General features: G+C 54.1%; 1 protein-coding gene across 1 annotated transcript in view; it reads right to left on the reverse strand.

Moving 5' to 3' along the window:
- Positions 1–14,391, reverse strand: part of AJAP1 (adherens junctions associated protein 1) — a 129,439-nt gene extending 115,048 nt beyond the window's left edge. The window contains exon 1 of the mRNA XM_077151513.1: positions 14,309–14,391. Within this exon, the coding sequence (XP_077007628.1) occupies positions 14,309–14,337 (29 nt within the window). The 5' untranslated portion in view covers positions 14,338–14,391. The remainder of the gene's footprint in view (positions 1–14,308) is intronic.
- Positions 14,392–26,808: the final 12,417 nt, after the last annotated feature.

Below are 26,808 nucleotides of genomic sequence, written 5' to 3' on the forward strand. Positions count from 1 at the left end.
GAGAGGGGAGCTGGAAGTGGTGGGGAGCTCGGGGCGGGGCCTGAGGGCGGAGAGGATGCAGGGGTCCAGAGTGGGGGGGGGCAGGGAAAGGAGGGGCTCAAAGCCTGTCCTGCTTTCCCAGGCATTTCCAGGGTATGGCCAGGCCGTGGCCCCTCCCCTCGGCCCCTCACACCAGGGGTCTGGCCAGGACCCCGAGATGGAAGCCCTACAGGCACCTTGTGCCCTCTGCCGCCCCAGGTTCGGGCACCCCGGCAGCCGACAGTGCTGACCTCCCTCCCACCTTGCTCCCCAGGGTCCACCTGTCCCGGCGGAGGGAGCAGGGCCTCCCAGAACACTTCCCTGCCCGCCCCCCACCCCCAGGAGTGACGCACGAGCCCTGGGCTTGGCGTTCAAGGCCTTAGCACGCTGGGTCTTGCTGATGTGTCCACTCTCCTCCCTTCGGCACCGTCCTCTCCAGCTGCACAGAGCCACGCCACGGTGCTCCCCCAGGGTCTGGTGCACACTGGGGAGCACGGAGAGCTGGTCCCTGGTTTCAGGCCACCTGAGCTCACACCTGGTTCCCAACGTCCCCCAGACTGAGGACTCTCGGGCAGGTCATTTAGCTCCCAAGTCCCCACCTGTGAACCCAGCACCCAGCAAGCGCTCATAAACACAGGCCACCCTGCACCCTCTGCCTGGATGTCCCCCTCTTCTTGGGTCTTCCTGGCTTCTTTCCACTCGTCCTCTGGGACTCAAGTGCCACTTCTTCCAGGAAGCCCTCCTAATTGCACATCCCTCCCAGCTCCCATGACTCTGTTCACACTTCTGCTCCATTCAGCCCAAGGGGCTCTGGAGGACCAGGCCATAGCGCCCTCTGTCCCAGGGGTAGCACAGTTTCTTGCCCGCAACAGACATAGGGTGGTAGGATCTACTCTTCTCCTGTCCCCACCAGGTGGCAGCGGCCTGCCCTGGGACCTGCCCCTGCTGCTCCTGTTTCCTGGCTGTGTACTTGCCGGGGCCCGTGGACCCTCGGGGCCCACGGCACCCGGAGGCCAGCATGCAGGTTTCCACCTGCACGTGCTGAGCGGCGGGAGCTGAACCAGGGGTGCCCCACACAGACCGGGGGGGAAGGAATCGGCCTCGGTGGCTGGCACGATGCCCCCTTCCCCCGCTGCCTGCGATCGTGTCCCAGCCCTTAGATACTGTCCACCCCAAGTGTCGTCCTCCGGACCTGGACATACGGAAGAACTCCAGGGCCCAGAGGCCTGGGTGGAACCCCAGCCCTGCCCTGTGACCTTGGACAAGTTACTGAGCCTCTGGGAAGAGGAGGTAGTTACGTTCCCACATCACAGTGATGCTGTAAGGAGGCAAGACAGGCAAAACATTCGGAAGCTTGCCTGGCGACTCATAAGCACTATTCAGTCATTCACTAATTAACTCACACTCACACACACACACACACACACACACATGCCTTGGTGAAGACCTTCAACCTAGGACTGACCACCCCACAGACTGTTCTCCTAGGGGACAAGGGGGCTGCGTGGCCCTCGGGTCACCACTCTCCTCTCGCATGCCAGGGCACACAGGACAAATTCTCCATGAACACCTTTTCCCTTCCAAGGCCCAAGGGGGACTCAGAATCCTTCGCAACACAGAACTCAAGGAAGCAATAACGAAACAATCAGTGGGGGCAACCAGAGTGGAGATGTCTCCCCAACCCTGGGCCTGGGGGGCCCTGCCCTTGGCACCAGCTGACCAGCTGGCATCTGAGAGCTGAGGCTCTCTAAGGCCGCCCAGACCATGGCCCTTGCCCCCAATGCGGGTCCCACCCTGGAAGGAGGCAGGAACCCCCAGGCTCACGCCCCGCCGCCTGAAGTGCAGGCACACGAAGGACCCGTGGATTCACCGTCTTTGGCAGGATGGCGAGTGTTTGCTTCATTTTCCCCTTTTATGGAATGCCCAGCTGCCCTGGCACAGTCTCCATCGGGGGATGCATGCAGCCTGGCGCAGGGGTCCGCCTGCGCACATGCAACCCAGAAAAGCCTGCTCCCGGGATGCTTGCCACTTGCACTGCCCAAGTTCAGGGCCTGGCACTCTAACTAGAAGGACACATGGAGTCCTGGGTGGGAAGATGCCCCACCAGGGGGTCCTCCTCAGGCTGACGTCGCTGTCCCACTGGAGACCCACCATAAACGCCACAAGAGAAGGAGCACCCACCCCCGCCCCCTAACCCAGGTGTCCCTCCACCCGCAGGCCTACCCCAGGCTGGCAGGGGCCCCTCATGAGCCCAAATGCCCCCCCTCGCCAGGTCTCTGTCCTCACCTTTAGCTCTCCAAGACCAGCACCGAGGTAGGACAGAGCTGACACCTGATACGTGTTAATGGAATAAAAAATGAACGAATAAACAGTGCATCACGTATCAGCTCGTCTCTTCTGAGTTAAGGGAGGGAACAAATGCAAACCAGAGAGGACCACTGGCTCCCCGCAACCCCAAAGCGCTCAGTCTCGTGGCTGTAAGGCATGGGTGGTGGCAGGAGAAGGAATAGCCCTGTCCACATGAAGACACACACGCCAATGTCCACACAGCACTGGCCAAAAGGACGGGAAGCCGATGTCCACCCCTCGGAGCATGCCCAGGCATCCAGCGAGACAGGGAAGAGGGATGGGCGTGTGACAGGACTCACAAAGGTGTGCAGGGGGGAGGGGCCAGAGGAAAAAGTCCACCCACTGGAAGACTCCACTTACCTCAGATGTCCAGAAGAGGCACATCTGCAGAGACGGAAGCCAGCTGGAGGCTGTCTGACCCGGAGCAGGAACAGAGCTGACTGCTAAGGGCACAATCCTCTCCAGGGCTGGCAAAGCTGTACTGAAACTGGACGATGGTGATGGCTGCACAGCTCAGTAAATTTGCTATGAATTGTTGAACTGTACGCTTCAAACAGGTGAATGTTATGGTATATAAATCATGCCTCAATAAATACACACACACACACACACACACACACACACACACACACACATATATACGGCGTGTTGCCTTTCTACCCAGACTTCTAAACTGGGCTAAACCCAACTTTTTTGAAGTGACCATTCACTAATTTACACAGTTTGATTTCACGAGTGCTCTCAGAGGGGCCTCCGCGGACTTGGCGACATACTTTTTAATTATTAAACAGATTGGATGACAGTAACCGTGTCACAAGTATGTTTCATCCCCTTACAACATTTTGTTGATTCTTGTAAAATAACTTCCCATTTTGGCCATCAGCCTTTTACTTAAAGTTGCGGGTTCCTGAAGGGTGTGAATCCAATCAGCTGAAGGCCAAAGCTCAACATACTGGTGCTGACCACCCAGGCACAGGCATTCGGCCATCCTCCTGTAATTTTTTCTTTACCTTTTGGTTTTGTTTTTCTGCAAAAACCAATGTGTAACTTAATAAAGGGAGTGAGGAGTAGGTTTTATGTAATACCTGGGAGCCCTGGGGGACCCTGAAGAAGACACAGACTTGGAGTCCATGAAACATGGGTTCGAATCCCAGCCCATGGCTGGCTGTGTGACCTGGGGCAAATTACTCAACCTCTCTGAGCTTCCGTTTCTTCTGGTGCAAAACGTGAGGAACCACCCCAGCCTTGCGAGGCCATCAGTTGGTATACTTAGCACAGAGGCTGGTGACAGAATGGCCGACACTGGGAACAAATTCCAGCGTCTCTGTAATAGGGCTAACTCTAAGGGTATTTGGAAGTTTGCAGCCAAATTCAAGACAGAGGCCCTGGCATTCATCATATTGTGCAACTTCATTAAGCAAACATTTATAGAGCACCCCCTCTTCACCACGTCCCCATGCCCAGTTCTTAGCCTAAAGTCCAAAATGAAGCCATAGCCACAAAGCAGCAACCTCACATCCTGCCCTCACAAATGCCTCAGCCCCGTAGCTGATATGATCTTACTGATAGAAACAAGAAACTAGTGTTTGTGCATCTGACTTAAAATCCTCGGCATGTGGTGCTGCAGCCATCAGACGTGCGTCAAGTGGGGCTGTCCCCAGAAAGCCTGCTCCATTTTCTGAGCTGACCTGATTCATGTACGATTCTGGACAGCTCTTCTTATCCAATAATTATGTGCCTGGCCATTTACTACTGTCACTGAAGATGGGTCTTGGAATATTAGCCGCGCTGCACGCTCACAGGCTGCTGATTTGCTTTATAAAAGTGGGGCAGAAACACCACATAGCAGATTTTGAAATGTAATTCTTTTACCCTTTTCCCTACTTCCACATAATAACTGGCTGCCATTAAATCCAGGCACAAGTTCTTTGAAGAGACTAAACTCACCCAGAACAAACACTCAGAACAAAGATTAGTCTCGTGCTGATCTTTGGCAGATGAGCAGAGAACGTTAGTTGCCTTTTATGAAACCATTTAAGATGATTGTAGATTCACATGCAATTGTAAGAACTCGTGTCCTTTACTCAGTTTCCCCCACGGTAAATCTCACAAAGCTATTGTGCAAATCACTGGCACGGATACGGATCATTTCCATTTCTATCGTCCTGTCATTTTGAGAACATTACATAAGCAGACTCATACGGCATGTGACCTTTGGGGAATGTTTTTTTTTTTCCGCTCAGTGTAATTCTCCAGAGATTGACCTAGAGCGTTGCTTGTTTGTATCAATCATCTGCTCATTTTTATTACTCACGATTCTTCCACATCGGGAATGTCCTCCGTTTGTTTAATCACGGCCAATCACCTGGTGAAGGCCATCTGGCTTGTTTCCAAGTTTGGAGCTATTACCAAAAAAGCTGCTAAAAATGTGTGCAAGCTTTTGTGTGGCACAGTCTCCATTTATCTCCAGGCTCGATTGTACCAAAGCCGCATGTTTAGTTTCTCAAGCCTCTGCCAGCTACTTTCCGAAGTCACTATGGAGATGCCAGAGGCTCCCTGCTGCCCTTAGTGTTGTCACTCATGATTTTATGTTAGCCATTTTGAGAAGCGTGTAGTAAAATCTCATTATGGTCTTAATGTGCATTTCCCTAATGACGAATGATGTTGAACATCTTTTCACGTGCTTCTTTGCCATCTGCATATCCTGTTTGGTGAAATGTCTGCACAGTCATTTTGCCCATTTTCTAATCATACTAGGTTGGTGTTTCTATCGTTGAGAATTCGAGCTCTTTATATACTGTGGGTACTAGTCCTCTGGCAGATGTGTGGTTTGCAAGTATTTTCTCCAATTCTGTAGTTTGTCTTCTCATTCTCTTTACAGAGTATTCCATGCAGCAAAACTTTCCATATTGATGACACCCAACTTACTGCTTTTTTCCTTTCATGGACTGTACTTTGGGGTGTCAAGTTTAAGAACCCTTTGCCAAAGCCTAGATTCTGAAGATTTTTCTCCTGAGTTCTTTTCCCAAAATTTTTATAGTTTTGCATTTTACATTGAAGACTGTGATCCATTTTGAGTTAATTTTTCTCAAAGGAGCAACACTTGGGTTGAGGCTCACTTCCTTGTGTAGGGAAGTCCAATCACCCCTAGCATCACTTGTTGACAAGGCTCTTTCCTCCACTAAATGTGCCTCTTTGTCAAGGAGTTGATCATAATTGCGTGGGTCTCTTCTGGGTTCTCTTTTCAGTTTCATTGATCTATACGTTTATCCCTCCACCAGTACAGTACGAGGTCTTCATTGTTACAGCTATATAATAAGACTCGAAATTGGGTAGACTAATTTCTTCACTCTGTTTCTCTTTTTGAAAATTGTTTTGGCTAATCTAGTTCCTTCACCTTTACACACACATTTGAGAATACTCTCATCTACATGTGCAAAAATCTCGCAGTGACTCTGATACGAATTGCCTGAAACCTATATATCACTTCGAGGAGAGCTGACATATTCCTTCTACTGACTCTTCTGATCCATAAACACAGTCGGTCTCTCCATCAGCTCAGACCGTCTTTGATTTCTCTCATCAGTGCGGAGTTCCTAGCATACAAGTCCTGTACATGTTTTGTCAGATTTATACCTAAGTATTTAATTTTGGGCGTGGTTGTAAATGGTATTGTATTTTTAATTTCAGTGTCCATGTGTTCATTGCTGGTGTGTAGAAATACAGTTGATTTTGCTTGGTTATCTTGTAATCTGAGACTTTGGTGAACTCACAAGTTTTCTTCGTTTTTAATAAACGACTTGGGATTTTCTACGTAGGTAGAAAATCCAGTAGGACAGTCCTAGTTCTTTCTTTCTGATTTCTTTCCATGTCTCACTGGCTGGCATAGCTAGAGCTCTCAGCACCGTGTCAAATAAGTGTGCCAGGACAGGGTCTCCTTGCCATTTCCTGATCTCAGGGGAAAGCAGCTGAGTTCCACCTGGAATATGACTTCAGTTGCAGGCTTTTTGTTGATGCTCTTTATCAAGTTGAGGAAGATTCCCTCTATTTCTATTTTTTGGAAAGTGGTTTTTATGAATAAGTGTTGGATTTTGTTAAATGAATTCTCTACATCAATTGATGTGACCATGTGGCCTTAATATGGTAGATGGCGTTGATTTGTTTGCAAATATTGCAGGAGCCTTGCTCCTGTGGATGAAACACCATCTGTTCATGGTGTATAGTCCATGCTGTATGGGCTGGATGCTTTTTGCTGATGTTTGGTTAAGAAATGTTTGCATCTATTTTCACAAGGGGAGTTGGTTTTTGTTCTGCCTCTGTCAGGTTTTGATGTCAGGGTAATACTAGCTTCACAAAATGAATTAGGAATTTTTAACAGCACTTTCCTGATGCCAGACTTTGCTCCCTGGGACAACCCCTTTTTCTACCTTAAACATGCTTGTTTCAGGACCAGGCTTTCTGTAAAACAGCACAATAACATCTTACACGGGCCTGGGTATGTTGGAGCTTGTTGATCAGCTCTGTACTCCTTCCCACCTCCTGGGATTCCAGTGGTTTTCAGCCATCTGCTGTGTTCCCTTCTTTTTCACAACGGCTAATAGAGCTGGGCTGCTGCATCCAAGGTGGCCAAAAGAGGGCGCTGGACCTGCTATTCAGTTGCCTCAAGGTTCAGTACGCTTGAAGGTAGGCATCTTAGAATAAATCTGTGTCCTACTTAAGTAAGTCAATGAACTCAAAACTGAAGTCACCTCAGAGCTCAAAGAGTTTACCACTAATTTAGACAGAGTTCTCAAACTGCAGAATTGTCCGGCAATACAAACCCTTTATCTGAAACCTTAAGGTCCAGGGACCGCAAAGGATCGGCTGGGACAACTTGGCAGACGGCACTAAGTTTAGGAACCTGGCTGCATTTCTCATACACTCATCTTATTTCCAGATCAAGCTCCTTTTCTGTTGGGAACCTGCACCCCATAAGTGCCACAGCCAGAACCTATCCTGCTCACACGGAAAGCTGAGAAGCACCCCCCGCCGGCTCGGGACAGAAGGTCCCTCTACAGCAATTCATCAGCTGCCCGTTTCCGACTGTGGCACGTTTTCTTATCCAGACTCTCATTCCTAGGAATAGCAGCAAGTTTCCTTCTGCAAGAGGCATTTTGTTTAAAAAAAATCCTGTTTTGACCTGGGGTTGGAACCCCTGATGGTACGTGCTCTGAGACCCAGCAACCCCCAACCCCAACCTCAAACCCCTTTTCTGGAATGAGGGTTCTAAAAGCGTTCACTGAAACCAGACCTTGGTGAGTCACAATCTCTCCCCTACCCACAAGGCCCTACATGGCCTGGCACTCCTGGGCTCCCTGTGGCCCAGCAGCTCTGGGGCCCACACGGCCTGGCAGCTCTGGGCCCCAGCAACAGGTGCCGGGGTAGAGGACAAAGAACGTGGACCCTGGCCAGACCTGGAGGGTGGCACCACCTTGGCTCAGCATGGCAGCTGGAGCTGCTTGGGCCTTTCCAACATGTACTCATTCAGGACTGGCTTGACCCAGGTCCAGGACCAGCTCTGAGGCCCGAGGAGCGCACTGGACATGCTTCTCCAAGAGGTCAGCCCTCCCTTCTGGTGGGTGGGCCCTCTGTCTTGCCCCTTTACTTGCTGGTTTGGCCTCACCACCAACTGAGACTGATGCCCGACCTCGGCCCTGACCCCTCTGGGTGAGCCCGCTGTGCCACTCGCTGCCCGAGTCCCCAAAGCATGTCCTTGTACACTGGTGTGTGATGTGCTGGGCAGGTATGAAGGACTGCCCGGCGTGGCCGTGCCCTCAGCAGACTGGGGACCCCAGAAGCAGGTGCTGCGCCCCCACTCGTGGGTCTCCCTCCAGCCCTGGCGCAGCCCTGGTGGTCAGCACCCATCCACCACGAGTCAGGACGGCCGCTGGCCAGGCTGGCCTCCCCAGAGCGCCTCCCACTGAGTGGCAGGCCCGAAAGCAGACCGCGCCTGGGGAGGCGGCAGGTGCTAAGGAAAGAGCTGTCACCCCCAGATTTCCACAGCAAGCACCCACGATGGTAGCTGCTAACCCCATGTGGACACCGGTCACCTGACACGTGAGTAAACCAAACAGAGAAGCGCTAGGGGCACACACTGAGCACCTGACGGTGGAGACTTATTATGGGACAGAACTGTAAGGTAGCTCATTCATGCTGTTTTATATTGATTACATATCAAAATAATCATATTGGGCTTTATTGCATGAAATGAAATATGTTATTAAAATTAACGTCATATCCTTTTTTTCTGATGTGGCTACTGGGAAATTCTAAAATGCGAATGGGGCTTGTACTGTACTGCTAGAGGCCGGCGCTGGCCTCTACTGCAGTAAGCGTGTTTTTATCCCACACACATTCCTCCGCCACTGCTGGACTACAGGGTCCTCGAGGGCAGAAATGTACTTGTTTCTGGGTCTGCCTCGGCAGCTCCCAGACCCTCCCTAAGTGAATGAAATAATCATTTTCTCTATGTTAAGTTAGACACTCATAGATCCTGTAGCTTCTGATCGGATCAGAAGGTGTCTAGAGAAGAGCACTAGTCATAAGGCATGAGACTGACTCTACCCGAAAGCCCCCCAGCCCACCCCCTGTGGGCTTTACAGACTGACCGGAACCTTCCCTTTTAAATGAACTGGTCCCTCCTGGTCACCCTTTCCCTAGCAGGTGTGTAATAACCCCAGGCTCCAAGAACACCAAGGACAAGGGGAGACCTCAGCCAATGGCAGTTGGTAAGTTTGCCCTAGGTGCCCCCTCCAGGCTACCCATCCTCTGTTGGTGGTGCTTTCCTACCCCAGCCCCTGCCCCCTGCCGGATTTGCACCACTTGCATCATGTTCTCTTCCTATCCACACCCTCCCCTCCTACCACACACTGAACAATCTGACATCGTCACTGATACTGAACTGGTAATGACTGAAGGAATTTGATGGATCACTTTCTTGAGCAGGTTTGCATTCTAATCATGATAACTCTAAAGGAATGAATCTCTAACGGTGGAATGCTAAGCATAAGTAAGCCACGGTGAAGAACTAGCATATATTTTGGGACCAGTGCCTAAGGTTGGCCCTGACTCTACACCCATTCTGGGATTCAGGGCACGAGGGCAGAATGCAGATAAAGAAAGGACACTGTGCCGTGGGGACACAAGCTATCCATCCCATGGACTCTACCTGAGCACCTACTATGTGTCAAATGCTCTTCTCAAGATGCAATGAAGAGTTAGGAACCCACGGGCCAGCGTAAAACAGGACACACACATACTCCTAGCCTTTCCTTGGCAGACCCGCCCCCTTTAGTCTCCACCATGAGGGCAAGCTCCTGGCACTGCCAGTTCTGCTCCCCTTTCCAGCAGCCGGGCTTGGAGCGCTGACGTTCCTAGCAGCAGCACCGTCCAGGAGACGACGGCCCAGGCCAATGCCAGCCCTCCATGGCCGGCCACGCTGGAGAATGTGCAATGGATGCAGAAGGTCCAGCAAGCAGAACTAGTCCCGTTAGGGACAGGGAGCAGGGGAGCAGGCTGCGACTACCATGACGGATCCAGCACGAACAAACCAGCATCTCTGCAGCCCAAGGGTTTTACTGGGGGTGGGGTTGCTCCCTGCCCCCACCTCCTGGGCCCAGCAAGTATTGACGCTCACCCCCAGGCAACATGGTAAACACGTGACTTCCGACGGGCTGTGTGAAAACCAGAGCAGAGCCGGTGCTCTTTTGGCTGCTTGGGAGATATTTATCAGCCACGAAGATCCGGCGGTCAGTTGGTGGCTTCTGGCCCCTCTGCACCCTCGGACCCCTCCAAAGAGAGAGGCAAGAACCCCGGCAAAGTTCGACCCCAGCTTCTGTCCTGCAGGCCGGGTCCAGCTCTGCTGGCGCCAGTGAGGCAGCTGCTGCCGCTCCCCTACATGGAGAGGGAGCCCTCGCTGAGGTCCCAGTCTGGAAATGGCTTTGGAGAGCTGGCACTGGGGAACTGACTGCTGGGGCACAGAGTGCTGCCTCCAAAAAGGAGGGCTGGAGGGGGCCAACAGCCCTCCTCTGGGCAGCCAGGGATGACGCCACACCCGGCATGGGGACAACCCGGGGACGGGGGTGGGGTCAGGGGCACCCCCAGGCTCCACTGCTCTGACCCAGACACATTCCAGCCTGTGACTTTCTCTTCAAGCCCGAGAAGCCGAGAGTTAACTGAGTTATGTAACTACCACTCCTTGCTCCAGGGCCTCCCGGCTCCCTGGAATTCCTGGAAGGGGTCTTGGGGAGGGAAGAGCCTGGGAGAGGCCCGTGTGCTTGGGCAGGAGAAAGCCCCTGGCCCCGCCTGCCCCTCGGGTCTGACTGGCTTCGGAGGAAGAAACACTCCTGCCAGACTTCAAACGTGAAAATCTAGATCAAGGATATATTTGGCTTTCTAAGCTAATCTTTACATCAGTTTGGTCTCTACTGACTTGTAACCCTTTGAAGGAAACTTGGCAGTTACGTATTTAAAGCTGATGGCTCTTATGTAACCCCGGAGCAGGCCCCAGGGTCCGGGAGGGCCTGGCAGCAGGCTGAGCTCCCCACTTCACCGAGACAGGGGTGCCCGGTTCTCCACCTTCCCCAGGAACCCTGCTGCCTCCCGGCAGAGGCCCAGGGATCTCAGGGAGCAGGGCGCAAAGTGAGCCAGCGCCTGCCGGACCCTCATCTGCATCGGGGTCCGACCGGTGGTGAGGACAGGGCCGGATCCCAGCCGCACCCACAGCCTTCGCGGCCGCCTCTGAGTGGGGAGCAAGCTGTTCCTTCTCCGGGGACCGGGAGACAGACATCTCAGGGAGGCGGGGAGCTGCCTCAGCTGGTCCTGAGCTGAGGAAGCCAAGCTGCCTTGCCCTGCTCCCCTCTTAGCGCCCTCTTGAATATGCCCGGAAAAGGCAAGCAGATGATTAAAACAAATAAACAAAAGGCAGCCTAGATTGGAGTGAATCCCTGGTTGGGGGTGGTCACGAGGGGAGGGAGAGGCACTGATGTTGCCAGAAGATCTGAGCTGCCTCCTAAAACCAGGACTGATGCAAGCTCCGTGGTTCCTGACGAGTGCCCCAGCCCCTGTCCCTGCCCAGATTCCAGCACAATCAGTTGAGCAGCCACGGTCGGAATTCACCAGGAGAGAGCGTTTGTGCATGAAGTACCCACTCCATCCACTAAACCCCCCATCAAGGTCCCAGGTGCTGGGGACTTGGCAGGAGGTGAGCGCCAAGCCGCGAATCCCCACAGGGTGGCCCAATCACAGTGCAGCCTGCATGAGGACCTGGGGAACTCAAAGTGCCCCACAAATAAAGTGTCATGTTTTTATTTGACATCATCCCTGCCCAGTGCTTCCCAAGAGAAGGGGCATGAGAACGGAGCCACTCCAGGGGACAGGGTGCTAGGGTCACACTCCTGCAGCCGGGGAGGCCCCTCACACCCAGGCAGCAACACCCCAGCCGGCCGGCCGCAGGCTGAGCAATCCCCCCTTCCAAGCCGCTCTGGGCTGTCCCTTTATGTGTGAGCTCAAATGCAACTTGTCAAGCTGCTGGGTCTCCCTAAAGAGTTAGCCTTATCTGCGCTGATGGAAAGTCTCTTCTGAGCTTTGATACAGCGACCACACAAAAGGCACAGAAAAGCTCTTGTAAGCCTCAGCCAGCCTCCACCTATCTCTCCTTCGTAAAAAGAAAAAGCTCCGTCCACAGGCAGAGCCAAGCACAGACCGTCTGCGAAGCTGTTGCCGAGAGGCCCCCCAGGCAAACCCAGACTCTGCCTCGTTTCCCCCAGCACGGCGATCGGCTCCGGGTTCAGGGTCACCCACTTGGCTTCAGGCTGCCTGGGCTCACTTGGTGGCCATGATGTGGCCCTAAGGGAAGGTGAGGGACAAGTAACCACTCTGTCTTGGCAGGGGAAGCACATTTCCACCGCACAGCTCTCTGCCCTCCTGGCCTGGCCAGACACAAAAGCACACAGGCCCTCCCTACCCAGACCCTGCCCCTGCCCGGAGACCTCACCGCCAGGCAGGAGCTCTGCCAAGAGCCCGGGCAAAGCTCATCCTTACAGGCACCATGGCAAGTCTCCTATGCTAACAGTAAGGGGGAAAAATAAAAGGTCAAACTTCAAAATTACCAAAAGAACTATTTTCTAAAGCAAAATCCCAAGTAAACCTCACTTGGGGATGCTTCAGAGGACCTCTTTTAGTGAATTTCCAGCCAACAAAGAGGTTTCTCTCCATGCCATTTACTCTCCTCTTCCCTTATCGAAGTGTAATAATCTTTCCATCTAGCAACTTAGCAATAAAAAATTGTCCACCCCAATAACTTGTCGGCAGAGACGGGGGGCCCCAGGGCAGCTCGGGAAGCGTCCAGGAGCTGGAGGGGGAGTGTCCGGCCAGAGCCGCCCAGGGTGGGGAGCCTGTTGGGTCCTGCTGGGACCTGGGACCGGCAGCGGGAGGAGAAAGGAGGGCAGAACAGAAGGGGCAGGCAGCGCACCTGGCGGCCGTGACGCCAGCAAAGCCTCCCTCGCTCCATTTTGTCAGCGCCCCAGATCAGGCTAAAGCCCAGACCTTACCTAGCAGGAGCACGGGGTATCCATTCTAGTCCAGCCAATACCTAACACCAGCCCATCCCTTATTAACCTCTTAGAAGCCGCAGCAGGAGGAAGACCCGCTACTAGGAGAAGCGTGGCTTTCCTCCAAAAAGGCAAACCAGAGCATTCGGCGATTTTCACTAGACGTTTTCAACGGTATTTACTCCTGGACAGCCGGATCCTCTCCCAACCCAAGGGCAGCTAGAAAACCCTTCAGGCGCCTGGTCCCTTCCGATTTCTCGAAATCGGGACGCGCATATGATTCTCCCTTGGGCCGCTCCCCCCCAGCCTGTTACCGGCTGCGGGTGGGGGCACTCGCAGCTAGCGGTCCCGTTTCTCCCCACAGCGGGCGTGCAGTGCTTCCCAGTGGACGAACTCGAGAACCGCACGTTGCCTTTCTCCGCCTCCGCCTGCTTCCTCCCCAGTCTGGGTCCAACCCCGGGACCAAACACCGGCCCTGAGAAGCGCCCCCACCCCCACCCCCACCCGGGCAGGAGGAAGATGGCTGTGAGGCAGTCTGCCTTGGAAAGGGGGACGAGTGTGTCCCGGGCTCTAGGCACCGAGAGGCAGGGGCTGGAGAAGCCCGAGCGCCACGGCGGGGCAAAGTTTGCGGAGAAGGCTCTTGCTGTGCGCCTCCACCGCGGGCTCCCGGGCTCGAGCCCCGCGGTTCTCCAGCCGCCCTGGATTCCCAGCACAGACAAGCTCCGGGGCGGGCCCGCGGGCTTGGAGTTATGTTTGGGGGTGGGGGTGGGGTGCCGCCCGCGCTCCCCAGAGCCCAAGCGTCTCTCCGCCCCAGCTGCCCGCCAGCTGTGCGCGCCCGTCGGACCCACCCGGAGGTCACCGGCAAACAGCTGGGTGGGCAGCTGGGAGGCACCGCGCTCAGACCCGAGAAAGGGAAAGGGCCGGTGGAGTGGCTGTTTGATTTTGTTTTTCCCCAACTCCCTCCGGCAAGGCTTTCGCCGGGAGCCGGAGCCCTGGCTTCCCCGCGCGACCGGGACCCCAGCCGCGAGTCTCCGGCCCGCCGCGCCCAGCGGCCCGCACCTCGCTCGGGGCCCGGAGCAGGAGGCGCGCCGGGGCGGCGGGCCAGGACACTGCGCTGCCGGGGATCTAGGGCGGGTGCCCCTGTCGGGCCCCGGACGCGCGGAACCCGGGAGAGGCGGCCGCTCTCTGCGAGGCTGCCGGGCGCGGAGCCCCGGACCGGTCCTCCCCTGGCCGCCGGTCGCTCGCAAGGAGCAGCAGGGGTCCCTTTATTTGCAACACTGAGGACCCAACGCTGAGTCCAACCCGACACACGCACACACGCACCCCGGCCCGGGCCGCGCCGGGTCGCTCACCTGAGTCCTAAAAGCTGTTGAATCCACATGGTCACGTTTCAGGGAGCCGAGCCTCAGACCTTGCTCGCCCCGGCCATCTGCGCGGCGCCCGCCCGCTGCTTGCGTCCCGCGGGTCTCGGCTCTCGGTCCGCCGCCCGCCGCCCGCCGCCGGGCGCAGAGCGGAGTCAGAGCGCGGCCGCGCGGGGCTCCATGCCGGCCGGCGCGCCGCCGCCGTGGGGGCGCATGGCTCAGGCGGGGCGGCCCGCGGGGGCGCACATTCCTCGGCCAGGAGCGGGGCTCGCAGCCCCCACCGGGGGCGACCCTGCGAAGGCGGCGGCGAAGCGGGGGCGCCCGCGGCGGGCCCGGGAAGGGCGCGCTCCGGTGCTGTCGCCGCGAAGCGAAGGTCCGGGAATCCGAGCGAGGCTATGCCCTCCGCGGCGACGGGAGGGAGGCCGGGCGGTGCCGCCACGCAGGATGCGAGTCTCGCCGCGCAGGGCTCTTGCCTCCAGCCGGAGCCCCGCGCCGAGGGGGCGGCGCTGCCCGGGGGGGCGGGCGGCGGCGACGCGGGCAGACGCGGGTCCCCTGGGCGCGCCGCCGGGCCAGAGGTTCTCGCCCGGGCTCCGCCGCCGACCGGCGCAGCTCAAGTTTCCCGGGGACTCCGTCCGGGCGCTCGCCCTGCAGACGGCCGCGGTACAGGAGGCTGGCAGGAGGCGGGCACGGGAGGCGCGCGGGCCGAGGGCGCCGTGGAGCGCGGGGCGTGGGGACGCGCGGCGGCGGCGCGGCGCCGAGGAGGCGCGCGGGGATCCCGGAGCCCCGCCGCCCGCGCCCACCGCGCCCGCCCGCCCGCCGCAGAGCCGCCCGCGCCACTCGGCCGCCTCCCTCCGCGCGTCTGCCTCGCCCCGCGCTCGCCCCCGCCTCCCCGCGCGGGTCCCAACTCCGCCCGCCCGGCCCGGCTCACGTCACCCGCCTTCCCCGCCCCTCGAACTGGAGCCCGAGCCCCCTGCCCGGCCCCGGCTCCCGCTCGCTGCCCCGCTTCGCGGCGGCCAGACTGGCAGCGCGCGGCTGTGCATGCCCTGGCGACACCGCCGGCGGGGTCCCCGTCCGCCCCCTTCCCCATCCCTTGCCTCATCCTGTCCCCACCTTGGGAAAGGCTCGAGAGAGGCCGCAGGCTCCGATTGGACCGCCGGGCGCCGCCGGATGGTGTTGCCACGGTAACCGGATGGCGTGCGAAGCAGTTCGAGGTTCCGACCCGGTTACGGGTACGCTCAGGGGACCTTGAGAACTGCTTTGGGGAGGGGGCGTTCCCGAGGGAGGGCTTGGGGTGGGGGCGAGCACCGAGCGGGGGTTGCAGGAAAAGTTTCCTCCAGGCGGAGCTACACAAAGGGGCCGCACTGAGATTCTGTGCTCGGCCTGGGATGCTCTTGTGGGATTGACTTCTCGTCCCGCTGCCTTGGCCGCCTGCCTCGGGCCTGGGGACGGTCCCCTGCGTTCCGCGTCAGCTCTGTGCACCTCGTGCCCTGCCCAGTGGTCCCTGGCTGGGTGGACGGCCCCGCAGCCCCTCCTGCTTCAGCCGCCGCCGCTGCTCGGCCAGACCCTCGCTCCCAGAGTCACCTCTCGCTCAGCTGCCGCGTTCCGCTCCTACCCCCAGCCCCACCTTGACCTCCCTCCGCTTAGGCTGTGACTAGGGAAAGAGGGCGCCTGGCGGGTGGCCCCTTTCACACTGAGCCAAGGCATACGCAGCCCCAAAACTCCACGCGGAACGCCAGAGCTGGGGCTCCCTGAGAGCCCATGGACGCAGTCCTGGTTTCAACTGCTCAGGCCCTGGAGGGCGCCACCAATTCAGGGGCCTTTGAAACCCTGCTAGTCGGTACTTCCTACTGCCTCCCGGACCCTGGTCCAGGGAGGGGAGGGGGGCTGCAATTACCGCACATCTGCCCAGCAGGTGCTGGGTCCCTCCATCACGTGAGACCAGCCGTGGCCCCACTTTGCAGATGTGGCCTCCCTTGGGGAACTGGCAGCTGCTGAGCCGCAGGGGCAGGGGCAGGGCTGGGCCTCCCAGCTGTGCTGGGGCTTGCAGGATACTTGCCAGAGGTCTTGAGAGGCCCAGGGATTCCCCACGTACTAGGCCTCCAGCTCCACCCGGATGCTTGGAAAGGTTGCTGAGAGCAGCAGCCCCAGGTGGGCAGGCCAGCATCCCCTGTGTATTCGGTGGGGGTGGCTTAGGTGCATTATTTCACCTTTCTGACCTTCAGGGTCCCCATCTGTAAATGGAAAGCTGGAGCAAATCGCCGTCCAGAGACTTTGCCCGTCTTGAAGCAGAGGTGCACAGGGGTGAGTCAGCACTTTGCCGACCTGGCAACTCCTGGGCCATCGTCCCCTCCGTCCCCCTCCCCTAGGGTTTTGGAGGTGCAGACCCCATTAGAAGGCAAAGCAGCTGCGACGCCAGGAAGGACTGGAGCAGGCCGAGCCCGGCGAAGGCCAGGAGAGACGAGGTGTCGGCACTGCTGCCACCTAGCGGTAGCATGTGGGAGTGCACGGGTGCCCCCCAGCCCCCACCTCCACCCCCGGAGCCGGGCTGGCCGCTGGGAGAGTGCAGGCCTGTGCTCCAGGATGGAGCGGCAGGCGCGGGGTGGGGGCCCCGGGGGGGGGGGGGTAAGGGGGTTTCTGGCACGCATCCTGCCACGGACCCTTCCACAGCCTTGTGAAAACCCGTGCACCTCGTCCCAGAACAAGTTTTCAATGCTTAAAATAAAATTCTAAAATTCACGGGGTTATCAGGAAACCAATTATATGGAAATGCGTTATCAAAATGTGGATATAGCAATTTTTATATAGCAACATGTGCTCTTTATTAATGCATTAGGCCTAAGATCCATGGGAGAGGGGGGTGTCCAAAAGCTACCCAATACTGCTATCCTGGTATGGAGCAATAGGATTTGGAGTTACCTGGGGTGTTACCTGTGCTGGGACGTGGAAATGCCTGTGACTTCCCAAGTCAGCCGTGGAAAGGAACGCGAGATTGCAGTGAGAAGTTAAAAAAAAGAAAGTTGCCCTTTTCTTGCTCATCCAAGTTCAAGGACCCTGTGAATTTTACCCACAGACTTTGAATGTCCCTGGGTCCCTTATATTCTTTCTTCAGACCTTAGGGGTCCCTGAACCCCACGAAGAGCCGCTGGGCAGGACCACAGTAGATGGAAGTGTTTTTCGAGAGCCGAGATGGCCGTGAACTCTGATAGACGCAGGAGGTGAAGGCAAAGCCTCAAACACACGCACACTTGGGGGGAAGGAGAGCCCACCTTCTCCCCCAGGCTTGAAGTGTTGGGGAGGAGCTCCTCCCTGTCCCTAGAGCTCTGGTAACTCTCCTCCAGCCTGGTCCCGAGGGAGCAGACCCTGTATTGTGTTTTTGTTTTCCCTTTTGATTTTTTTTACATGCTGTAAAACAATAAAACCAGGGCTTATATTTCACATTGATGTAACTAATTTCCTGTACTTTGACAGGCCTATCATGTTTTTGATCATTTCAATTTTCTTCCCTCCTGAGAAAGGGGAGGGTGGACGTGTGTCACTCCCCATTCCCCCCACTCATTCACACATGCACACACGTACACACCCAGACACAGACACACATGCACTTGCACACCAATCCCTTCAACATGTGCAAATGGGGATTTCCAGATGTGCCCACTGTAGAAAGCTCTTCTGGTGCTCTTGCCCCTTCTGGCCTCTTACCCCATTACCCAGCAGAAATCTGTACTCTGACCCACCTGGCGGGCACCAAAGGCCTGGCTGAGTGGCCTCTCCCCTCTGCTATTTTCCCAGCCAAGCAGCCGGTGGGCCCGGCGGGAGGGGCCCTCGAAGCCTCTCAGACTTGAGTAGCCCCTGATCCACCTAATGGCCTTCACAGACTCAACTATTTTTAAACCTATCCACAGCCAAATTGACCTGCCGTTGTTCATTTCTCTCCCAAGGAGGTAAATGTGTCTTAGGCATGACATTTGATTAAGTAGCTAAGTTTGTGATTTTTAAATGGAAGGGGAAATGCTGATTAAAATTATTGTGAGTTTCTTTATAGGGTCCACTCCTCCACCTCCCCTGCCTTCCTGGCTCTCCCCTCCCCAAACAAAAGGGAAGGTGGGAACTCAGGGTCACTTCCTTTCCCTGGGGAGGTGAAGTACCCCGGCTCTGGGCCCCTCCCACCAGCCTCTGAGCTGAGCACATGGTGGGGAGCCCCGGAGGGGGAGGAGGAGAAGAAGGACGAGGCTCAGCGACACCCACAAACAACAGACTCCAGAGCATTTGGTCTGGTGGCCAGCGGAGGTCCAGCAGACAAGTTAACTCTCCGCTGCCTGCATCAGATGGAGTGAAAACATCAGAAGAGGACGCCACCTCCCTGGCTGAGCTTGGGATCTGCTCTCAGTGCGGGTGGACCCGGGGTGGGGGTACAGGGCAGGGGAAGGGGCCCTGCCAAAGAGCTCCATCAGGCCCGAGATGGGGAAACGTCTAATTTCAGGATCTTTCCCTTCTCCGCTTTCATGGACTCGCCTCTCCTACCAGGGACAAGGGCGTGAAGGATTCATTTGCACAATACAGTAACACGATTTGAAGGCCGTGTATTGCGGTGCTAGGTCCAGAGATGGGGTGGAGGGGCATCTGAGTTTGGAGAGCAGAGGGCAGGGTCCTGGGGTGGGCAGCCACGTGGCAGGAAGCCCAGGAAGGGGCACGGTGAGACCTTCCCGTTTTCTCTTTAATTTGGGTCGCAGACACATGTAGGTTTGGCTGTCTAAGTGCAGGTCCCTGGGTGCCCTTCTGTCCAGCTGGCAGCAGAGCTGGGGCCAGGCCTTGTGTGAAAGCCGTGGTGGGGAGCCGTGGAGGCCCCACCGGGGGTCCAGCAAGGGAGAGGGACACCAGTGGCAGGGGAGGAGCACCAGTGGCAGGGAGAAAGGCACCAGTGGAGGGGGGAGAGCACCAGTGGTGGGGGGAGGGGCGCCAGAAGCCGGGCACCAAGGGGGGGCATGGAGCACCTGGACTCCCTGGGGCACAAGCGGGGAAGGACCTCCCTCACTCTCTCGCCGTTCAGTGGAGTTGGGCCTTGGAGGTGGAGCAGCCAGGCTGTGGGCTCATCACTATTCTTGGGATGGGGCTGAAGACAAATTATTCGGGCACTAAGGAAGAAGAGGGGGCTAGGGGCCCCGAGGGATCAAACGCTTGGGTTACGCTGGTGAGCACATGGGAAGCTGGGGGCCGAGTCTCTCACTGGCCCCAGAAGCTCCGGTTGCTGTGAGGGAGGTGTGGGAGGCCTGAGGGTTTGCAGGAAGCGCCCATGGGCGGGGGTCTCGGGGCACAAGTATGACCCAGCAGAGGAGCCCCCAGTGACTGTGTGAGGGCAGAGGGAAGGCGCTGTTAGGGGAGCGACCCCACCGCTGGCTGGTCCCAAGACCCCGGGCTCCAGTTACACAAGGGCAAAGCTGGGCACAACAAGACTGTGCTGGCCGGGCCTGCCCCGAAACTGCCCACCACATGGCCAGCACAGGCCAGGCCAGCCGTTCCCTCCCAGAGCTCGTGGCTTAACCCAACAGAGGCTGATTTCCTCCTCCTGGTGGTAAGAAGTTGGTGTCAACCCCACCAGCCTCGGCTTCATCCTGGGACTCAGCCTGAAGACGCGGCTTGGATGGGTCCCTGGCACAGTGCAGAGGGTAAGGAGTCATGGCGGAACCTCCCACGGCCTCTCCAAGCTCCCGCCCTGAAGGGACAGAGGTCACCTGCGCTCACATCTCACTGACCAGAGCAGGCCACGTGGCAAGCTGACTTGGGGGGATGAGGAAGGCGGGGCCTCCCACTGTGAGGCAGGGGGCAGGGCAGGGGGTGGAGGACATTTTGAACAATCATTTAATCTTCTGTGCTCATAGGTGCCAACAATGCAAGAAGAAGATTTATAGCTTGTTTTCACTGAGGCCCTAAACTTGAAGAAGCCCAAATCTGATAGAATGAGGCAAGCACATCCAGCAAGCACGCATAGTTTTGCCCTGCTCCAAACTCCAGCACAGACCCTCGAGTCTGCAGCCTGGGTGGGATCTGGCCTAGACCTTGTTACTGGCCCGGGAAGCAGGGTTAAGACTGAAGCCGGGACTGCAGAGGCAGAGGCTTGCAAATGCCAGCTGGGGGTGGGGGGACTGACTCACCCTGAAACTGTCAGATGGTCAGATAATGCAACTTGGGGAGCTGTGCTTCTATCGAGAAAATTCGTCACCGTCGTCATCATCGCTATTTTTCATCATCGTCACCACCACTATACATCATTTTTTCAAAGTTTTTTTGAGCGCAGGGTCTTCCAAGAGACTCATTCTTATACCATTACCAGCTGATCCCACAATGACCCCTTCTTGGCCAGTGATTGTTGGACCCCCTCTTTCCAAAGCAGCTCAGCTCAGGCAGCATTTGGGGTGGCTGCTTGCAGCCAATCTAGAGGGTAATTGAGGGGAAAGCCACATTCACTAACAACGCCTTGTCGGAGCTGGTATGCACTGGCATGGAGAGGTTTCCGGAACACGTGCTGATGCAAGAGAAAGACATGTCACTTACTAAATGCCCCAGTGCAGGACAGAGCCCCAGCTGCTTCATCCAGCCGGGCCCACTCCACCACGTCCTCTGAGATCCGGTACGACTAGTGCACTTGCCGTGTCTGGTCTCTCTGAGTGGCACGAGCCTTCCTCTCCCTGTCTCTCCTTCTGCCCCGTAAGGACCCCCACCACATTGGATTGCAGCCCACCTCACTCCAGGGTGGCCTCATCTTGGCTTGAGTCCACCCAATTCCAAATAAGGTCACAGTCTCAGGTACTGGGGGTTAAGATTTCAACATGTCTTTCATGGGGGGACACAATTCAACCCCTGTCACAGGGGGTGATAAATGTGCCTGGCCAAAATGCATGTTCTCCAGCCTCCCTCCTAAGAGTGGCCATCTGACACAGTCTTGGCCAATAAGGTGCAAACAGAAGTGACTCGGTAAAGCTCTTCAAAAAGAGCTGACACTTTAGCATGCACCTTTTGTCTTCTTTCTTGTTCTTATTCCCCCCAGGGGTACAGGTGGGATGCAGGGGCTGGGGTAGCCATACCATGAGGTTGCAAGGATGAGGAGGGAAGCTGCATGCCAAGACTGCCAGAGCAAAGGGACAGAAGTTGTGGCACACTGTGGCAGTGTGGACGTCCACATTTCCCACCTCCTGACTTACTAATAGAAAAGAAAAATAAATCCATCACTAGTTCAACTTTATTCTAGTTTTCTGCCAGAGGCAGCCAAATGTAAATATAACTAATAGAGTGGGCAAGTGCTTATCTGTGAGGGTGGTGAAACTCATGCGCAGGCCCTCAATTCGTCAAGGACATCAATTGTCTACGGAGGACTATGAAGTGTTATAATCAAAGAGGAAGGCTGAGATCAAGCTGGACTCAAAGGGCAAAACAGAAACATAACACACAACTGTTAGATTGTCTCTACATTCTGATGTGTGTCTATTTTGCCAAAAGTCTGCGTCCCGTTTTTGGCCAAGCTCTGTATTGGGATGGGAGTGGGGAAGTCAAAGAATTCATTTTCCCTTTGTTTCAGTGTTTCTGGAAATGTCCCTGAGGGAGAGGTACGTGCTGAGTCTCCTGAGTCACTTCTGGCTCTGGGTTTCGGTGCCTCTACTCAGGAGTCTCCTTTGCTGCCAGAGCCAGCGGGCAGTCCTGGAGGAGGCCACGCTGACCTCTGATGCCGGAAGCAGGTGCTTAGAAGCTGAATCTGACCTGCAGCCTCCCAGATGAGCTGGAGAAGTTTCTTTTCTCCTGGCTCTATAAAGCAGTGATTGCAACGCATGACATTGTTTTTTTGGGAGGAGCACAACCACGAGTCTGCCTCCTGTGTCCCACCTCTCCTCTCAAGGCTGATGGAGATCCGTGGAGTCAGCCTGGCCATTTGTATTAAACAAATGGAAGCTTAAGGTAGTCAGAAAACACATTTTTTTTTTAACGACCCAAGCAGATAATTTCAAGTCCTACCTCCACCACTTACCAGCTGCGTCATCTCAGACAATCACTGTCACCCCCGTGACCCCGGTTTTCACATCTTTAAGGTAGGAGGAGAAAGGCATGCTCCAGGGATTGTTCAGTGAAACATGCAAAGCTCTGACCAGGTTAGGCAGTCTTAAAAGTGCTGTCGTTATTAGCAGCAGGGCCACTGTCAGTGACACTGATGTGGATGGGCAGAAAGAATCCACCAACTCTTCTACATTCAGCAAGAACTTACTGCACCCTGTGCTAGGTGCCTGGCATACCTTCCTGTCAGTCACACTTGGTTCCTGCCCTCACATGGCTTACAGTCCAGGGTAGAGCTCAGCAATGAGTAAATACACTAGAAATGCACACATAATTTTCCATAGAAAAATTTCCTCTGAAGGTCTCTACCTGGCTATTTAGCATGGTCCCCAGCAGTGTCACCTCTCTTCTAAGTTCTCTCCTATTCTCCAGGGCTATAAGGCTGTGAACTATATTCCCTAGACTTCAGTGTGCAGAGAAGTGAAATGACCCTCTGTATTATTGTGAGTTGACGGTGTCCAGATCTCAAAAGAGAGTTTGTAGAATGAGACTACAGAATGCTGTCACATCCATGAGAGTGATAGCTTAGCCAACAAGAATTTCATGAAGAGCTTTTGTTTGGCAGGTGTCAGGTATGTGTTGTGAAGGATATAAAGTTGGACAAGACACAGTTGTCTGTACCTCTACCTCTAAGGAACTTGGTAGGAAATTAATGGCACAGTAGGTTTGGATTAACCCTCTCCAGGTAGAGCAATCAGCAGTCAACATTTATTCATTCATTCTTCCAGCAGAAATGTACAAGTGACTGTTGTGCATCAGGCATCAGCTTAAAAGCTGGTGACAGGGACAAATCAAATGAGCGATGCTGTTTCCTGGCTGCCAAAGAAAATGCCATGTAATGGGTCAGCTTAGACAGTGGGAATTTATTGACTCACAGTTTGATGTTGGGAGAAGTTCAAATCAATGCATCATCAAGGTGATGATTTCTCCTAGAAGAATCGTGGGGGCTGGCTGTTGGGGATGTTTCGCCATTGGCTCCTCTGGCACCTGGCAATGCACATGGCGGCCTCCCCTGCCTTCTCTCTACTCTTCCAGGTTCTCTTGGCTTCCAGTTTCTGGTGTTCCCTCTGGTTTCTCTTTCCCTATGAGGCCTTCAGTAGTGGGACTAAGTCCTGTCCTAATTCAGTGGGGCCATGCCTAAACAGAAGTAACCTCATCAAAAGGTTCTACTTAAAGAGTTCACACACCCACAGGAATAGAGTAAGAACATGTTTTCATGGTGGTACAGAGCTCAAAAGCACTGCAGACAAGTTATCTTCCCTCATGCTGTCTGCATACTAGTGAGTTCCAGGAATAAGAGAAAAGACAAACATCCTTCGGAGTCTTGATTTGGAAACAGGAGTGGCTGAGATGGGGTTTCTCCATGCACAAATTCCTCTTGTCAAATTCCTAGCCCCAAACAACCAGGTAGGGAATCAGTTAAATTCCCTATGAATGGGGTTGTATCCAGCTTATTGAGCCTGTCTGGGGTGGTGAGGGGGTGGTGGGCTGGGAGGAGGCAGCCTCATCTTTATGGGGTTTAAGACAGTGGTTGCCGGTCTTTGAGAAGTAAGGCCCCCAGAAGGAGGGACCCGGCAGGCAGGTCGGCGTGGGATGTATTCCTGGAGTAAATATTCACAGTGTCCCCTGACCCTCAACGTGCTGCCTCTGGGCTGTAAATTCTATACAAACCTTCTAGACCAACCCCCCCCCACACACACACCGAATGCTGCAGGGCACTACGAGAGCCCACCTGGGGACATAAAGCACCTTGAGTCTTAAGAATGAGGGAAAAACATCCACACAGAAACTTGTGCACAACAACCAAAAACCGGAAGCAACCCAAATGAATAAACAAAATGTGGCCTATCGGTGTCATGGGATATTAGACGACCATGAAAAGGGATGAAGTACCGATCCATGCTGCAATGTGTCTGAACCTTGAGAGCAGTATGCTAAGTGAAAGAAGCCAGGCACAGAAGACTCCATGCTGCATGATTCCACTCATCTGAGAGTCCAGAACAGGGAAAGCTATAACAGCAGAGAGCAGGATGACGGTTTCCAGGGTTTGGGAGGGCATGTGGGGGGGCAGGCGCAAGAAGGGGTACAGGACTTCTTTAGGTGATGCACACAATCTAAAATCAACCTAGTGTGGGTCGCACGTGTCTTTGACTATTACCGAACTCCACTAAACTATGCACTTCATTTGGGTAAACTGTATAGTATGTGAATTTTAGCTCAATAAAGCTATTAAAAATCATGAAGAGGTAAAATGTCCGTTCAAAGTAATATAAACCAATGGATTTCAGTGCAATACAGTACAAACATTTCATGGGTATGGATTCCACATTGCAGCTAACCTTTCAGAATCTGCCACTTGTCGAATTTTAGTGTAGTATCAAACAAGATAGGCACAATTGTCTAAAAATGCTATTAAAGTAATCCTCTTTTCCAACTACATATAGGTATGAGGCCAACATTTCTGCATGTATTTCAGCCAAGGCAGTATATTGCAACAGACTGAATGCAAAAGCAGATATGAGAATCCAGATGTCTTGTATAATTTCTTTTAATTTGGAGATGTTATTTTTAATTAAAATGTTATTTATGCTAACAGCCACAGAAAGAAGAATGAGGTATGAGATGGAGAGAGACTAACTGGCCAGTTCTTGTCCTCAGCTTTGAAATAGGGATAGTGCTATGGCTGAACTTACACAGCTGTTCATTAATTCATTCATTCAAAAATCATTGAATGCCCACGGTGTGCATTTGTGGTGATAATACTTTCATTGTTAATACTAGGTAATGTTACTACATGCCAAGTGCCTTGTGAAAATTGGGCCAATTCTTTCTCTCAGCCCTGTGAGGTAAAAATATTATTAGCACTTGTCAAAAAAATATTATTAGTACTTAATTAGCATTAAGTCAAAATAGATCAAAATCTAAATATTTAGGCTAAAACTATTAGAAAAAAAATGTATGGATGAATCTTCATGACCTAAGATTTGACAATGGATTCTTGGAGTTCACACCAAAGCATGAACAGCAAGCAAAAATAGGTCAATGGGGCTTCATCAAAATTAAAAACATTTTTGTATCAAAGGACATTATCAAAAGAATGAAAAGACAACCTACGAAAACAGATGAAAAAAATCACAAATCGTGTATATGATAAAGATTAGCACTGTATAATCTTACAGCTCAACAACTAAGACAGAAAATCCAATTTTTAAAATGGGCAAAGACCTCGAATAGACCTTTTTCCAACGATAAAGTCAATAAGTACATGGAAAGATGCTCTGCATCATTAGGCATCAGGAAAGGGCAAATCAAAATCACAATGAGATACCATGTCATATCTACTAGGATGGCTATAATTTAAAACAAAATGACTCCACTCCCAAATTAAAGTGGAAAACAACAAGTGCTGGCAAGAACATAGTGAGATAGGAATCCTTATACCTTCCTGGTAGGGAGGCACAATGGTGCAGCTGCTATAGAAACAGTTTGCCAGTTCCCAAAAAATTAAACACAGAATTGCCCTATGACCCAGTGTTTCAGTTTGCTAATGCTGCTGGAATGCAATATACCAGAAATGGATTGGCTTTAAAAAAGGGATTTACTAGGTTACAAGTTCTCAAGTCTAAGGCCATGAAAATGTCCAAATTAAGGCATCCGGAGAAGATATCTTGACTTTGAAGAAAGTCCACCAGCATCTGGAACACCTCTGTAACCTGGGAAGGCATGTGGCTGGCGTCTGCTGCTCCTTGCTCCTGGTTCTTTGCTCTCAGCTTCTGATTCCTGTGGCTTTCTCTCTAAGTGTCTCTGGGTCCTCACTTCTCTGGAGCAAACTGGATTTCATCTCTTAGCTTAGCTCTCCAAACATCTGTCCTCTCCTAAACGTCTTTCTCTTAAAGGACTCATTAAGTGGATTAAGACCCACCTTGAATGGGTGGGGTCACATCTCCATGGAAACAACCTAATCAAAAGGTCCCACCCAACAACAAGCCTACCCGCACAAAATTGGATTTAGAAGAATGTGGCTTTTCAGGGGTACATGACAGTTTCAAACCAGTACACCTCAGGAATATGTATCCAAGAGAAAAGAAAGGACAGCCAACTTGTAAAGCTTTCTGGTTGCAAAGAAAGTTCACAGCAGCCGAAAAGTGAAGCAAGAACTCATGTGTTCATTGATCGGTGAATGGATGAACCAGTTGCAGGATGTTGTGCAGCTGTCAAGAGGCATGGAGTGCTGACACTTGCCACCACAGGGGAAGCTTGAAGGCATTGTGCCAGTTGCGAGGAGCCACACGGGAACGACACGTGTCTGATCCCACTTCTTTGAAATGTCCAGAGCAGCAATTTCGTAGAGGCTGAAAGCAGGTTGGTGGCTGCCAGGGGCTGAGGAAGGGGAA

This window comes from Tamandua tetradactyla, chromosome 2 (genome assembly GCF_023851605.1).
Source record: "Tamandua tetradactyla isolate mTamTet1 chromosome 2, mTamTet1.pri, whole genome shotgun sequence".
Classification (NCBI taxonomy): domain Eukaryota; kingdom Metazoa; phylum Chordata; class Mammalia; order Pilosa; family Myrmecophagidae; genus Tamandua; species Tamandua tetradactyla.